Genomic DNA, 12,960 nt, shown 5'->3' with positions numbered 1-12,960 from the left:
GCCAGGAGCTGCTGCTTTATTCTAGTGCCACAGGGCCCTCTGGTAGGAAAAAAGCAGAACTGCAGCAACATTTCAGCAGAAGCTTCTTTCTGCACAACAAATTAAAAATATGCACAGCTCATTAATTATGCATGTACGCAGTAGCGCAGAATTCCCCCAGGAGTAATGTTTAGACAGCTTGACATAGAAGGAAGTTGACTGTTTGTAAATAGTGTCCTTGTGTTTGCAGTGCTCTGTATATAGGAGTTCTTACAGAAACTGTCTAGAATGTCGGTCTGATTTGGAGGGAGGAAGTAAAGGAGAGAAGGTGCTTTAAATGTGGGAGAAAGACATAAAATATGAAAGAGGAAGTGCTAGCAACAGTGCAAAAAAAGAAAAAGAAAGAGAGCAAAGAACAAAAGAACAGAGAGAAATACGATGGTAACAGGAAAAATGGGAAAAGAAAGGAAAGAAGAGAGCAGCCAAATAGGGACCAAAATGAGGAGATGAACAGAAGATGTGAAGAGATAAAAAGGAAGGCTTTATTTTTTTTATTGAGCTCCCAAAACCTCTTCCCCATCCCTCCTGACTGGGCTCACTGTTTTGATTAAACTGAATTTTCAAATATAAGAAGACATCAATATTGGGAGCTTCAGGCTTGCTTTTCACCCAGAGCCCAATAAGGGAACAGCAGTGTAGGTATGAGCTTTTTCAATAAAGCCTACAGACACCTGTACAGAGTTTGAATCTAGGAGTATATTGGGATGACGATTTTGATTTAGTATTTCCTGTATTTCTGCTATTTGTAGCATTTGATGTTCATATGTACAATCTTAAGAAAATCTAAGGAAGATTATTATTCATGCTGAGTGGAGGGGTAATTGTAATTTGTAATTTTGATCGGTATACAAAATTAAGGTCATATAACCACCTATCCAAATAAACACTTTCATTAATTTCAATGGGAATTTTAAAAAAAGTTCAATATATTCCTCAAGTATAATAAGGCCTCGAGTACTTATCACTTCCCCATGGAAAATCCCTGTGTGAAGGAAAAGTGCTTTTTCACTTTCTTTTTAATCTCTACTATGTAAAACTTCTTAATGTTTTAAACAAACTTTGCAATACTTGAAGCTATACTAGACTTGTGAGACTTCAGAGTTCTTCTGTTAAGAGCTTACTTATCCGGTAAGTTCTGCCAGGCCGTCTGAAGTCCAATGGAGGAGCTGTGGACTGAGAGTCAGGAGATCTGGGTTATATGCCCTGCTGTAACACTGACTTGCTGTGTGTGTCTTTGGACAAGTCACTTCCCCTGTATGTGCCTCAATTTCTATTCATGGTAAAGTGGGAATAATATCATCCTCTGTGTAAGGCACTTTGAGATCTACAGATGAAAAGTGAAATACGAGCCTGATCCAAAACCCACTGAAGTCCATGGAAGTCTCCCTAAGGATATGTCTATATTGCAATCACAGGGAGTGATTGCAGCTCAAGTAGACATACATACATACATAGCTTTAATCTAACTAGCAGCATGCATTTCAGTGAGGGCTGCACAAGCCTGCCTGGAACCCTGGGTTCACCCAACAGGGCTCACCCATGTTGAAGCGTGCACTACCGCAGTTTCACTGCTCCAGTACACAAGCTAAACCGAAGCTAGCTTGGGTATGTCTACGCAAGCTGTGACTATAGCCCATGACTGCTGTATAGACATACCCTGAGCCTAAAAGCTGAATAATAATTATTATTTATTATTTTGTATCTAACATAATAGCCTACTTTCATTTCATTATTTTATCGATTTGTATTCACTAAGTAGTGGAATCTGTGTAGTAGACCCCAATGTAAAGAAAAATGCTATCATATTTAGAGTTCTCCAAATAATTTTTTCACATATCCCACCATCGGCTTATCCTTTCCTCCTTAGATATTTATTAACATCATTTATGTTTTGAAAAAAATGGAATGTGGGGATTGGACCATTTTCACCCATCATCAATGTGATGCACTGGAACCCACGGAGCAAGCATAACTGTTTTACTTTCCTATGTGCCCTGTATATTAGAGGTGGCTGATGAGAAGAACGGTAGTATGGATTTATGGAAGAATCCAACCATACAGGAGGCTTCAACTATGGTAACACCATTAGTTACTTTATATCATTATTAATTTTAAAATATTTTATTGTAAATTTTTATTTCTAGAATCACAAAGGTTTGTTTTAACTGATGACGGTAGCCTGGAAATTTATAATATTCATGGAAGTGACTCTGGAAGTTACATCTGCAATGTCATCTATGTACATAATAATAAATATGTGACAACAGAAATCCGTTTCATGGTCTATGGTAAGTGAAGCTTTATTGCTTTTGTTTCTGAAATGCTTTTACTCAAATGCTGTTTTTTTTTTCATTCATTTCAGGTTTGTTATTAAAATACATGAATATTCAAATGATCTGGAAGCATAATGCCATAAAAGTACCTAAACATTTAAATTGTATGCTAGTACCCTTTAAAGAGAATGCTTAGAGAAAAAACATAAAATTATGTACAGAGATAGTTATTTCTCTGCTTACATGGTAGACATGTGGCTAATTATTTCTAGTACACCTTAAAAAGGAAATGATTACAAAAAAGGAATTGTGAAGTGACATTACAACACTGGCAAAACAAACTTGTCACAAATAAATCCATCACTGGAAACTCCCTCTTGGTTGCATGAACCTCATAATTAGGGTGACCAGATGTCCCGATGTTATAGGGACAGTCTCAATATTTTGGGCTTATTACCTATTACCCCCCCACCCTCTGCCCTGATTTTTCACACTTGCTGTCTGGTCATCCTACTGATAATGCATAATTTTTTTCTGACTTGTGAAGCTCCAGAGCAATTCAAATCTTGTGCACTTTGGAGCTGAAGAGGTACATTATACATGCTGGAGAATAAAAGGTTTATACCAGAGTGAGATTGGATTGTAGTGCTATTGAGATATAGAGTAACTGCCATGGCTCCTGAAATCCCCAGAGCCAGGTGCCTCTGAAGGACACAGTTAGTAACTCAGAGACTTGATTAAATGTATGGGAGGAGTGATTGTTCACAGGGCAGAAGTTGGGAGATATTAGACTGGTGTCATGGAGAGCAAGAGAATTTGAGGGAAACTTACGAGAGAGTTGGAGATGGAGTCTCAGTTATTTTATTTGTATTCAAAATTTGCTTGATTTGAAATATCTGAACTCATTATGATTAAACTGAACTGGTTAGAAAAAAAGTATGGCGATGTCCTTAGAGTCTAATAAATGCACTAAATTTCTCCCTACTTACAGGAGGTTTCTAGAATTTGTTAAGAAGTGTGTGAGTTTCTCTTCCTCCTTTTGTCTTTTCTTAGCTATTGTTGTAGGAAAGCAAGGCTAAAGAAGTGTTTTTTGTGCTTTCGTTCCAAGGGGAAGGAGGTCTATGATCATTCTCACTTCTTCTAGAAGGGCATTCCACAGTCTCAGATCAGCATCTGTAAAAGCTCACTTCTTCCCTCTCGCCTCGAAGTTTGACCCTTTGTGTTGACCGTTTTATTGTTATTATGGAACATATCTGTCAAGGGAGGTAATGAGCTATTGGGACTTCTGGGTTGAAATCTGAAGTTTCATGTCCAAGATGACAAAACTGCAAGGGAGGTACATAATGTTGATTGGTATTTTAAATGATACGCTAACATATCAAATTATTACATCCTAAATTATGCTGATGTTGAGTGTTTCCTAGTGTGTATTTACAGAATGAAAAAGTTGGAATATAAAATCTCTTTGCTTCCAAATTCAAAGCAGCTCAAGCGGTAACTAAACTAATGCTGCACTGCCACCTGGTGGACATATGAAGGAAATAGAACCAGGCATGCTATCTTGATCCATGACTCACTTGTACATTGGGATTCCAGTTTTATTTCAAAACATACAGAATGATTTGCTCATAAACCTGCCAGGATAAACCTTTTTCCAAGCAGTCCCTCTGTATGTTTGCATTTAATTGCAGGAAAACTTGCACTACCTTCAAATGGAAATTTAATACAACAGCTCTGAGGGAACACAAACATCTGAGCTGAACACCTTGTGCGAGGTGCTGAGTGTCTCAAGTCCCACTGCAGTCAGTGAGAGCTGAAGGTGCTAAGCACCTTTTAAGAGGCACTCACTACTTCACAGGATCAAGACCAGAGGTGAAAGTAGGCTGGTAAGGAGTACCGGTAAAAAAAGGTGCAACAGCGTACCGGCAAATAAGTGGAGCATTCAGTACTAGCTTACTTTCACCTCTTTTGGCTGCACAAAAAACAGTTTAAACTCAAAGCTAATAAAAGCCAGTGGAAGGGGAAAACTCACTGTCACATTGGTTTCTCTTCCTCCTCCTCCTCCAGCCCCAACAACTGAGTGAAATTAACAAGGATGCCAGAAATGGCCCCTAATCCCGCGGGTTGAACCAGGGAGTGAACAGCTGAGTTTAAACTGTTCCTATGTAGGCAGCAGGCATCCTGGGTAGGCTTCTCCCTCAGCCAGTCCCCCTGCTCCCTGCTGTGCTGCAAGCTAGAGGGGAGCTGCTGCAGCCCCTGCTGAGTGCCAGGTTAAGGGTAGGGGAAGCATGGAGCCTAGCCCCCTCGGCAGCCTGGCTGGAGGAGGAGGAAGAGAAACCAATGTGACAGTGAGTTTTCCCCTTCCAGTGGCTTTTATTAGCTCTGGATTTAAGATGTGCAGTCAAATACCTATTGTATTCTGCCCCTGCCTTGGTCTCACCTCCCACCCCCCCAACAACTGTGAGTGAAATTAACAAGGATGTCATAAATGGCCCCTAATCCTGCAGAGTGAACAGCTAAATTTAAACTGTTCCTATTCAGGCAGCAGGCGTCCTGGGCAGGCTTCTCCTTCAGCCAGTCCCCCTGCTCCCTGCTGCAAGCTAGAGGGGAGCCGCTGCAGCCCCTGCTGAGTGCGAGGGGTCAGGGGAACGCGGAGCCTAGCCGCATCAGCAGCCTGGCTGGAGGAGGAGGGAGGACAAGGAGAAAAATGTGACCATGAGTTTTCACTTTTTCAGGCTTATTCCAATATTAAAGTTTTATTACAGACAGTACTGGTAGTAGTTGTAGTAGTAGCTTTATTTTCTATATTAAAGTCATGCAATGGGAGGTATGAAGTATGTAGGAGAGGTGGGTTGCTTGTGTTTGGACTGTACCAGTAAGAAATGTAACTTACTTTCGCCCTGTCCCTGTCCCTTCTGCCCGACGCCCCGCCCCTTCCGGGGCGGGGGGGGGGGGAGGGGGAGTGGGCTCCGTACGGGTAAGAGCTGTATTTTACTTTCACCCCTGATCAAGACCGTTAAAATGTATGGAATGTAAACTACAATATTCCTTTCAAGATAACTGGGGCATAGTAGCTGTGGTTTAGACCCTGTAGAAATTATTAAAAATGTATTTTGATGGAGGGGGTATACATAGTCCTTGAGATTAGCATCATGATGTCACAAATAAGATCCAGAATTTTAAAAATGGATGCTAAAGTGAAGCTCCTAAATCCTGATTTAGGTAGGCAGTGTGGTTGATTGGTTAGGGCACTGACTTAGGAGTCAGGAGATATGGGTTATATTCCTGGCTCTTCCACTGATCTCCTGTGTGATTTTGGGGCAAATCAGTTAATCTCTCCATGCTTCAATGTCTCCACCAGTAAAATGGGAATAACCTCCTTTTGTAAAATACTTTTAAAGTTTGTGGATGAAAAGTGTTAGACAATAGGTTGTTGTTATTATTTAATAAGTGTCTTGATTTTCAGAAATGCTGAGCACTTAGCAATTCCCATTTAGGTTTACTTAACTTAAAGTGCTTAACACTTTCACTTTGGTAATAGATAACAGTAAGAAGCTGACACTATCAACTTTAAACATTATTACTGAGATAGTCAGCTTCAGTATTTTGCAACGTATCAGCAAATTGAGAGCTGGATTCTGCATACAGCTGTTGAATAGGGACATTATGCCCAAAGGACAAAGTGAAATGCTCTTGGCTGACAAACATGGACTACCAACAGATCTTCTAGGGGAATAAGTTTACAGTATAACAAAGAAAAATATGTAAAGGATGAATGCCGTATAGTCTGGATATCAGTTCTTGTTTAATTTATTACAAGCAAAGTAAAGGAGAGGATAAGTCAAACTATATAGGTGCATCTAGTTTAGTGCATAAGTATTGTCAGACTATATTAAGGTTCACAAAGTCACTAAAGCGTGTTGATGTGTCTTTGGAGAAACTAGGATAATAAAAACCAAAATCTCTAAGATAAAGAATTACTAATATAACTATTGAGATGAAAAGGAACACTAATACCCCTAGTTAAAGAACAGCTGTAAATGTGTGAGCTAGCCAAAGCTGTTTCTGTTAGGGTCTGGTTTAGACTGATTCACTATTCACACATTACTTCTTAACTACTGCATACAATTAAACGATAGAATTTTTTTAATACTCCAGTTGCTACACGCATGCTGTTGTTGCCTTGCTCCATCTCACCTGGGAGAGTCTGTGTCTGCAGACAGCAATACAGTAGGAAGTTAACCTAGCCTATTGCTCTCCAACTGGAGTGGATACTGAGCATTAACACCGTGAGAACAAGTGCTCAAAAGTTAGGACATTCCAAAAGTTTAAGCTGCTCAGGCAATATTAACACAGCTGTGTTACTCATGGTTATTTTCTATTCCTGATTCACTTGCTGAATATACAACTTTAAATTACTACTTCCTTCTCATTGTAGACCGTAAAATCGATACAATTTGATTACCCTTACATTACCAGAGCAACCTTAGTTTCTAAGATTTCCAGACTTTTTAGTGTTTGGTTTTTGCAGCAGTAACATTTCATTGCATTAATTCTAGGGTGTTTCCCCCCATTTAATACCTTTTTGACTATTATCAAACAAATTATCAGGAATTATACATAACAAGAAAATATATACATACCAAAGCTTAGCTACTATAGTGTCAAGCACTATATATTTACTAGTAGCTGAAAGCCCATGCTGTCACATGGGTGTGGCAGCTGGGCCAAGCAATCCATCATCTGTGCAGTTTTTCATACAACCAATGAAATTGTTGCATGCAAATTAGCTGTAGAGAAAGGATGGTGATTGGTTGAGTTACCTCTGCTATTACAATAGTCTAGGACTCTTGACAAGGCAGAGATACATGCTTTGCTGTCACACACGTGTAAATCATAAAGTCAGAATGGCTGAGAATTTAACAGTTGGACCCTAATGGAGCACAAATTCCCATGATAATTGGTGATATTTTGAATAAAAAGTGCTCTCAACCCTGTTTGTAGCTGTTTCCATCGTTTGACAGTGACTCATGAGGCATTCTGGGCTTCAGAGTGGCACACACAATGACAATTTTGTATCTTAATACATGGATATATATATAGCTAATTAGAAGGAGATATATAGATGAGATACAACAGAAAGTTTATATAATTGAGAGAGATTTTTCATTTTTATAGTATATCATAAGCCAGGGAAAAGTATACATCTGTCATCTGAATTCAAAACAGAAACCTGTGAAACCAATGCAGTTGCTTCATTTGAAAAACAACTATTAGAAAATATGGAGAACTTAATCCGTGATCTTCAATGTGAGATCCGGCAGTGGAACACACAATGCCATGCAGCTACAGATACAATGGCGATGCTAACACACAAACTTACATTTCAGTTTGTGGGTAAGATATATATTTTTCTATTAATTAAATATTCTGTTACTTACAAATGACATACATGAGGAAATGTTGCATGATTTACATATAGCAAAGAAGGAAAAACGATACATGATATTTGTGGTAAATTACGTTTTTGCATCTGTGTTTCCATGTCAAAAACTATAGATCATATACTATTAGAAGTATCTCGTTTGCCCTCAATTTTCACAACTCAGTTAGTTCTTTTGATTCTGATTCTGCTCCCATTGAAATCAATGTCAAGATTCCCCAGTGATTTCAAAGTATACCATCAGGTCATAAATACTTTAACTTCAGTCTCTAGAGTCTAGTTTGAGGTTTAGCCCAGATGCTGTGGTAATAGATTCTCCAGAAATACCTTAGATTAACTTAGATAGAGGGTTAGACAATTAATTCCAATGTATAAGGATCAGCTTTTACACCATTAACTAAGATCATAGGAGCTATCTATCTTGATTTTTGGTAATTTTATGTACAAAAAATTAAAAAATCGCTGAGCATAAAAAGAAGTAAACCTAACCCACAGAAGCTGGATATCCAAAATAAGCTAGATTCAGAAAACTTTTTTATATTGGAAATATTAGTTCCAGTGTAATATATATCAACATTAAAAACTTCTACTTGAATTACTCTCCTACAATAATTTGTATTTATTTTACAAGGGAGGGAAAAAAACTTTCTTTCCTCCCCCCGTCATTATTTCAAGCATCATGCAAACAAAGAATCAATCAACTTATGGATGGTTCATTGTTTTTTTGTGTGAGATCTCTCATGCATATTCAAATAACAGTTCTAAATTAAATAGAGATTTTGATTGATTCTTCATTAAATAGGTTAAAGCAATTGGGAACATTTACCAATTGACACAGATCAAGAAAGCTCATATCTGCAATTTCCAATTGTTTATATGATTATCTGTCTGCACCTACATGCTATACAGTGGTGATAACCATATTATAAATACATAGAATGGATAGATTAAATAAGAAATGTTGGATGAACTCAACTGTATTAGGTTACTGATCCACTCATTTGTGGAAAAGATCAACATGATGAAAAAGAGATAAGGGATTCAGATCTGCTGTCACAGTCTGTTCACATTCTGTAAGTTAAATGAGGAATTTCAAAATGATAGATTTACATTGCTCCAAAAGTTTCCATACTAGAGCAGACCATACTGCATTCAATCTGGTATCCTGCCATTGGGAATGGTGATTCAGAATAAAGTGAAAACATTTGTACTTGCAGTGAGTCACTTATGCAACGCTTCGTCATGCGGGGTGTGTGTGTGTGTGGGGGGGCTTCTTTCTTCAGTCCTGCAGGCAGTTAATTTTAGACCAAAATCATAATAGTTTCTCCGACCAATCTATTTTTTTCATCCTAAATCAATTTTAAAATGGAAACTACCAGCTTAGAGTAACTGCTTGTGTTATACTTCTGTATATATATGTCTAGTCTCTTTAACTACCTTATCTGTTAAAATTAATTATGGCATCTATTCTTGGATTCCATGCTTGATGCCCATTACCAAGCAACTAGAGTGCAGATAAAAATGACAAAAAGCAGATTTTTTTTCCAGACAGTTTAATTACACCTCACCCCACTCCCACTTTCTACCAGCCCTATAAACTCTCGGAATTTTCAAATAGACAAAACTTTTTAGACCCCTCACAGATTAACATAAAACATTCAAATTAAAAGATTAAATATCCTTCTTTCTCTGTTAATTTCCAGTTTTTCCTTTTGCACTGGCATTTGCAGAGTCCTGTAAAAGTTCAAAATGTGAAAACTCCACCAATTACATCAAAAAGGTACAACTGTTTTATTAAGAAAATAATAAAAATGCAATATTTTGAAGCATTGATTCTTGATCACATTTTTCTCGCACTGTGGTTATATTAAAAGTCATGATAGATAGAAAAGGACTCTTACTGCATTAGTATTGCATTTAATAGGGAATCTGAGGTACTTCCGTGAGAGTTTGAAACAATGGCACTTTATACTTTGGTGCTTTTCTATAGACTGATTCATTCTAACATCACATCCAAAAATAACCCCCCTAAACATTTTGCTAGGTGCTGTATTGCTGAAGAAATACACAGCCCACATGCAGGGAAATTGTTCTCACTTTTTTGTTGACAAACCAAAATACTTGGTGGCAACCATAGTCACAGTTGGCATTAATTGGCACTCTTGTTGTTAAAATCAACAGGAAAACCAAGAATCAGTTAGGCCTGGAGATCGAACTGCCTTCTCACCCTAGAACTGGCTCCTCAGAAACAAGCTTGAAGCCCCGCTGATGCCCATTTTTTGGCTAATCAGAGGCCTTCAGTCTCCAGGGCTGTCATTTTGGTACCTTTCCCAAGTGTTCTATGACTTTTAGTTTTTTTAAATATACCTTTACAGTATAAACTGATTGATTCACTACTGCCCTAGCTGAATAATCATGCTCTTTATCCTCTCCTGTCCCATTATATTTCTGAGCATCATAATTTGTTCTTCTCTGGAGCTTTGGCATCACCATTATACTTTTCTCATCTTTCTACATGCAAGTAAAGGTGAAACCAGTTTTGTATTGAATGGCCTTGTCCACCTCTTCTGGGCAAGACAGTAGACATGGCATCTCTGAAATAGGACTTCAACAACTGGGCCACTGAGTATGCGACAAGTGCAGGATGATGTACCTGGTACTGTGTGTTGAATTCTTGAATAGCCATGCACTGGTCTAGGAGAAATTCACTGTGTCAGGTACAGCTGTAGCTCCTTCAGAATGTGACATGCTGATTAACCAAAGTTAGAGTCAGCCTGATCTTGTGCACTGTAATCAATATTCTGTGTGTACCCATTAATTTTTTCCTTCTAGGAACTGGCACACAATTACATTCATGAAGTGTATACTCAGAGGATCTGATCCGCTATTCATCTTTTTTTCTTTCTCAGCTGATTGGACAGATTTTCAAAACTGTATGTGTGATGTGATGTGCAGTCTGCTGCTGCTACTAGTAACGACCCCTTCCTCCCTGCCCACGTTTCCCCTTAAGCTGAGCCAGTGGGTCAGGAGTCTGACAGCTGGTTGACATAACTGTTCCGACTTCACATACACACAACAAACGAGAATACTAGGAAATTGAATGCCAGGGTGCAGGAAGAATAGAATTGATGCCATGAAGAAAAGACAGACAATAGCCTGACAATAGCTCAAGGAATTTTTCTTCTGCTTAGTCCAAAAGCCTTTTTTTTTTTTGGGGGGGGGGGGAAAGAGTTATTTCAGAAATGACTTATTTCCTCATGTTTCTCAGAAGCCTTGTCCCCTAGGCTGTCTGATGTTACTCCTGTGATAGGCTTTCTTATACATTTTTAAAAACTGTGCAAACCTTGTGTTTGTACCATGTGATAATTTTGGGCTCAGTTATGGCTTTGCCGTGAGCCCAGAATAAGAGGCAATGTGGTATTGTGCTGATCCAAAGTATCTTCCCTCCTGGTTCCCCTTCTGCTCCAAGGGAGGACAAAACTGTGCCGCGCTGTACCTGGTACAGCATACGTTCCCCATTGAGTGACTGGAGATATGCCGGCTGGTGCATTGGGGGTGGAGGCGTACGGAGCCAAGGCTCTGCCCAGTCCTGGTCCCATTCTGCCCCCTCCAAGATAATCTCACCCACCTATGCAAAGGGGGGAGGGCTCAGCACTTCTGCAGAGCCTATTTCTCCTCCCAATCCGGTAGCCATGATGCTAGTATCCAGTGCAGGTAGACGGAGGCATTTTGCTCTCTCATATGTTCCCGTGCTGCCATGCTAGATGTCTTGCGATTTGAATCTGAATAACTTATTTCTTCTTGTTTTTTTTTACTTCTAGGCATACACTAAGATTAAACAATTCTTTGAAGTACAAAATACTGAATCAGATCACATTCACCAGATACATTATATTTCTGGCTCCCTTACTGGTAAGAAAGTGGATCACTGCAAACCAGGATTTGGTAAAAATATAAACAACAGTACGCTGTGTCCAGGATGCTGTGGTGAGTGTCCAAGGCTTGTTTGGAAAATAATATCGAATTACTTGCCTCAAGAAAAATATGGTGTTGCCATTCCCATCCTGCAAATGGAAGACATCCTAATAATTAGCAGTATGTTTACATGTACCAGGGTTCAAGGCTGTGGTATAAACAGAGATCTTCAGTCTCTGGGCCTTGTCCACCCTAGGATATAAGGTATATTTTTTTGCAACCACATTACCTATAATGTTTTAAGACCCTAGTGTAGACAGGGAAAGTTGTGGTGTGACCCATGTTAGTTGGTCCTGGTGAGCCCTATAGAAAGCCTAGCTTACAACAGAATCAGCTAATATGTTAAAACACAGATTGCCATCTCTACACTGCGGTTTTAAAATGTGTTAACTAATGAGTTTTGAAAATATACTTTTTATCCTCAGGTGGACAAGCCCTGGGACTATAAATCTGGCATTGTCCACGTGCACCAAACTCATTTTTTTTAAAATGAAAACGGAGAGGATTTGAGTTTGATTCTAAGGCAAGTAGACCAGGACACAGAGCAGACTCCATATGCTCAAAACTAGAAAGAAACCTTTAATGGGGCATATTTTAAAAAATCTTTAAGTGTATGTCTTCACTTTCAAGTTAACTCAGTTATTGGAACTCATTTGTGAGCACTCGTCTTGTCCTAGCTTAGGTGTGGGGCAGCCACACTGCAAAGCCATATTCTAGTGCATCCACTTAACTGGTGCTGTACCCATTTTGTGAGGTGCTAGGATTTCTGAGGGGCATATTCCATGGTTCTTAGCACTGCAGTAAGATGGGCGGCTTTGGGTCTTTCCCAGAAAATTGTGGGAGAACTTGTCTGTCCTTCTGGGCACACAGGGAATTGTGCAAAGGCACTGAAGGACTTGTGATGGGTTGGATCACAGAAACCCCCTGGGAGCTGCCACCTGATGTGCCAAGACTACTTCTACCCCTGCTTTCCCTGCCAGCTCAGGACTCCAGCACCCTGTCTGGCTGAGCCAGACACTCCTGTCTGCTCCAACAAAGACCCAGGGTCTGAATTACTTGCCCCAAAGCTGCAGATTTACCTGAAAGCAGCTAACAGAAGTGTTCCTGTCTTTAACACTCATATGCCCAACTCCCAATGGGGTCTAAACCCAAATAAATCCGTTTTACCCTGTATAAAGCTTATACATGGTAAACTCATAAATTGTTCGCCCTCTATAACACTGATAGAGA

At 39.3% G+C, this 12,960-nt stretch overlaps 1 protein-coding gene across 1 annotated transcript in view; it reads left to right on the top strand.

Annotated features, from left to right (window-relative positions):
* The window catches only part of LOC112104958 (zona pellucida-binding protein 1-like), a 50,877-nt gene that overhangs the window by 27,358 nt on the left and 10,559 nt on the right, over positions 1-12,960 (top strand). The window contains exons 4-7 of the mRNA XM_026656371.2: positions 2,184-2,327; positions 7,491-7,709; positions 9,459-9,535; positions 11,577-11,742. Coding sequence (XP_026512156.1) covers positions 2,184-2,327; positions 7,491-7,709; positions 9,459-9,535; positions 11,577-11,742 — 606 coding nt within the window. The remainder of the gene's footprint in view (positions 1-2,183; positions 2,328-7,490; positions 7,710-9,458; positions 9,536-11,576; positions 11,743-12,960) is intronic.

Source organism: Terrapene carolina, unplaced genomic scaffold (assembly GCF_002925995.2).
Source record: "Terrapene carolina triunguis isolate 2854851 unplaced genomic scaffold, T_m_triunguis-2.0 Scaffold229, whole genome shotgun sequence".
NCBI lineage: Eukaryota > Metazoa > Chordata > Testudines > Emydidae > Terrapene > Terrapene triunguis.
Note: the sequence above shows the minus strand (reverse complement) of the source record. Positions and strands in the feature narration are given on the sequence as shown.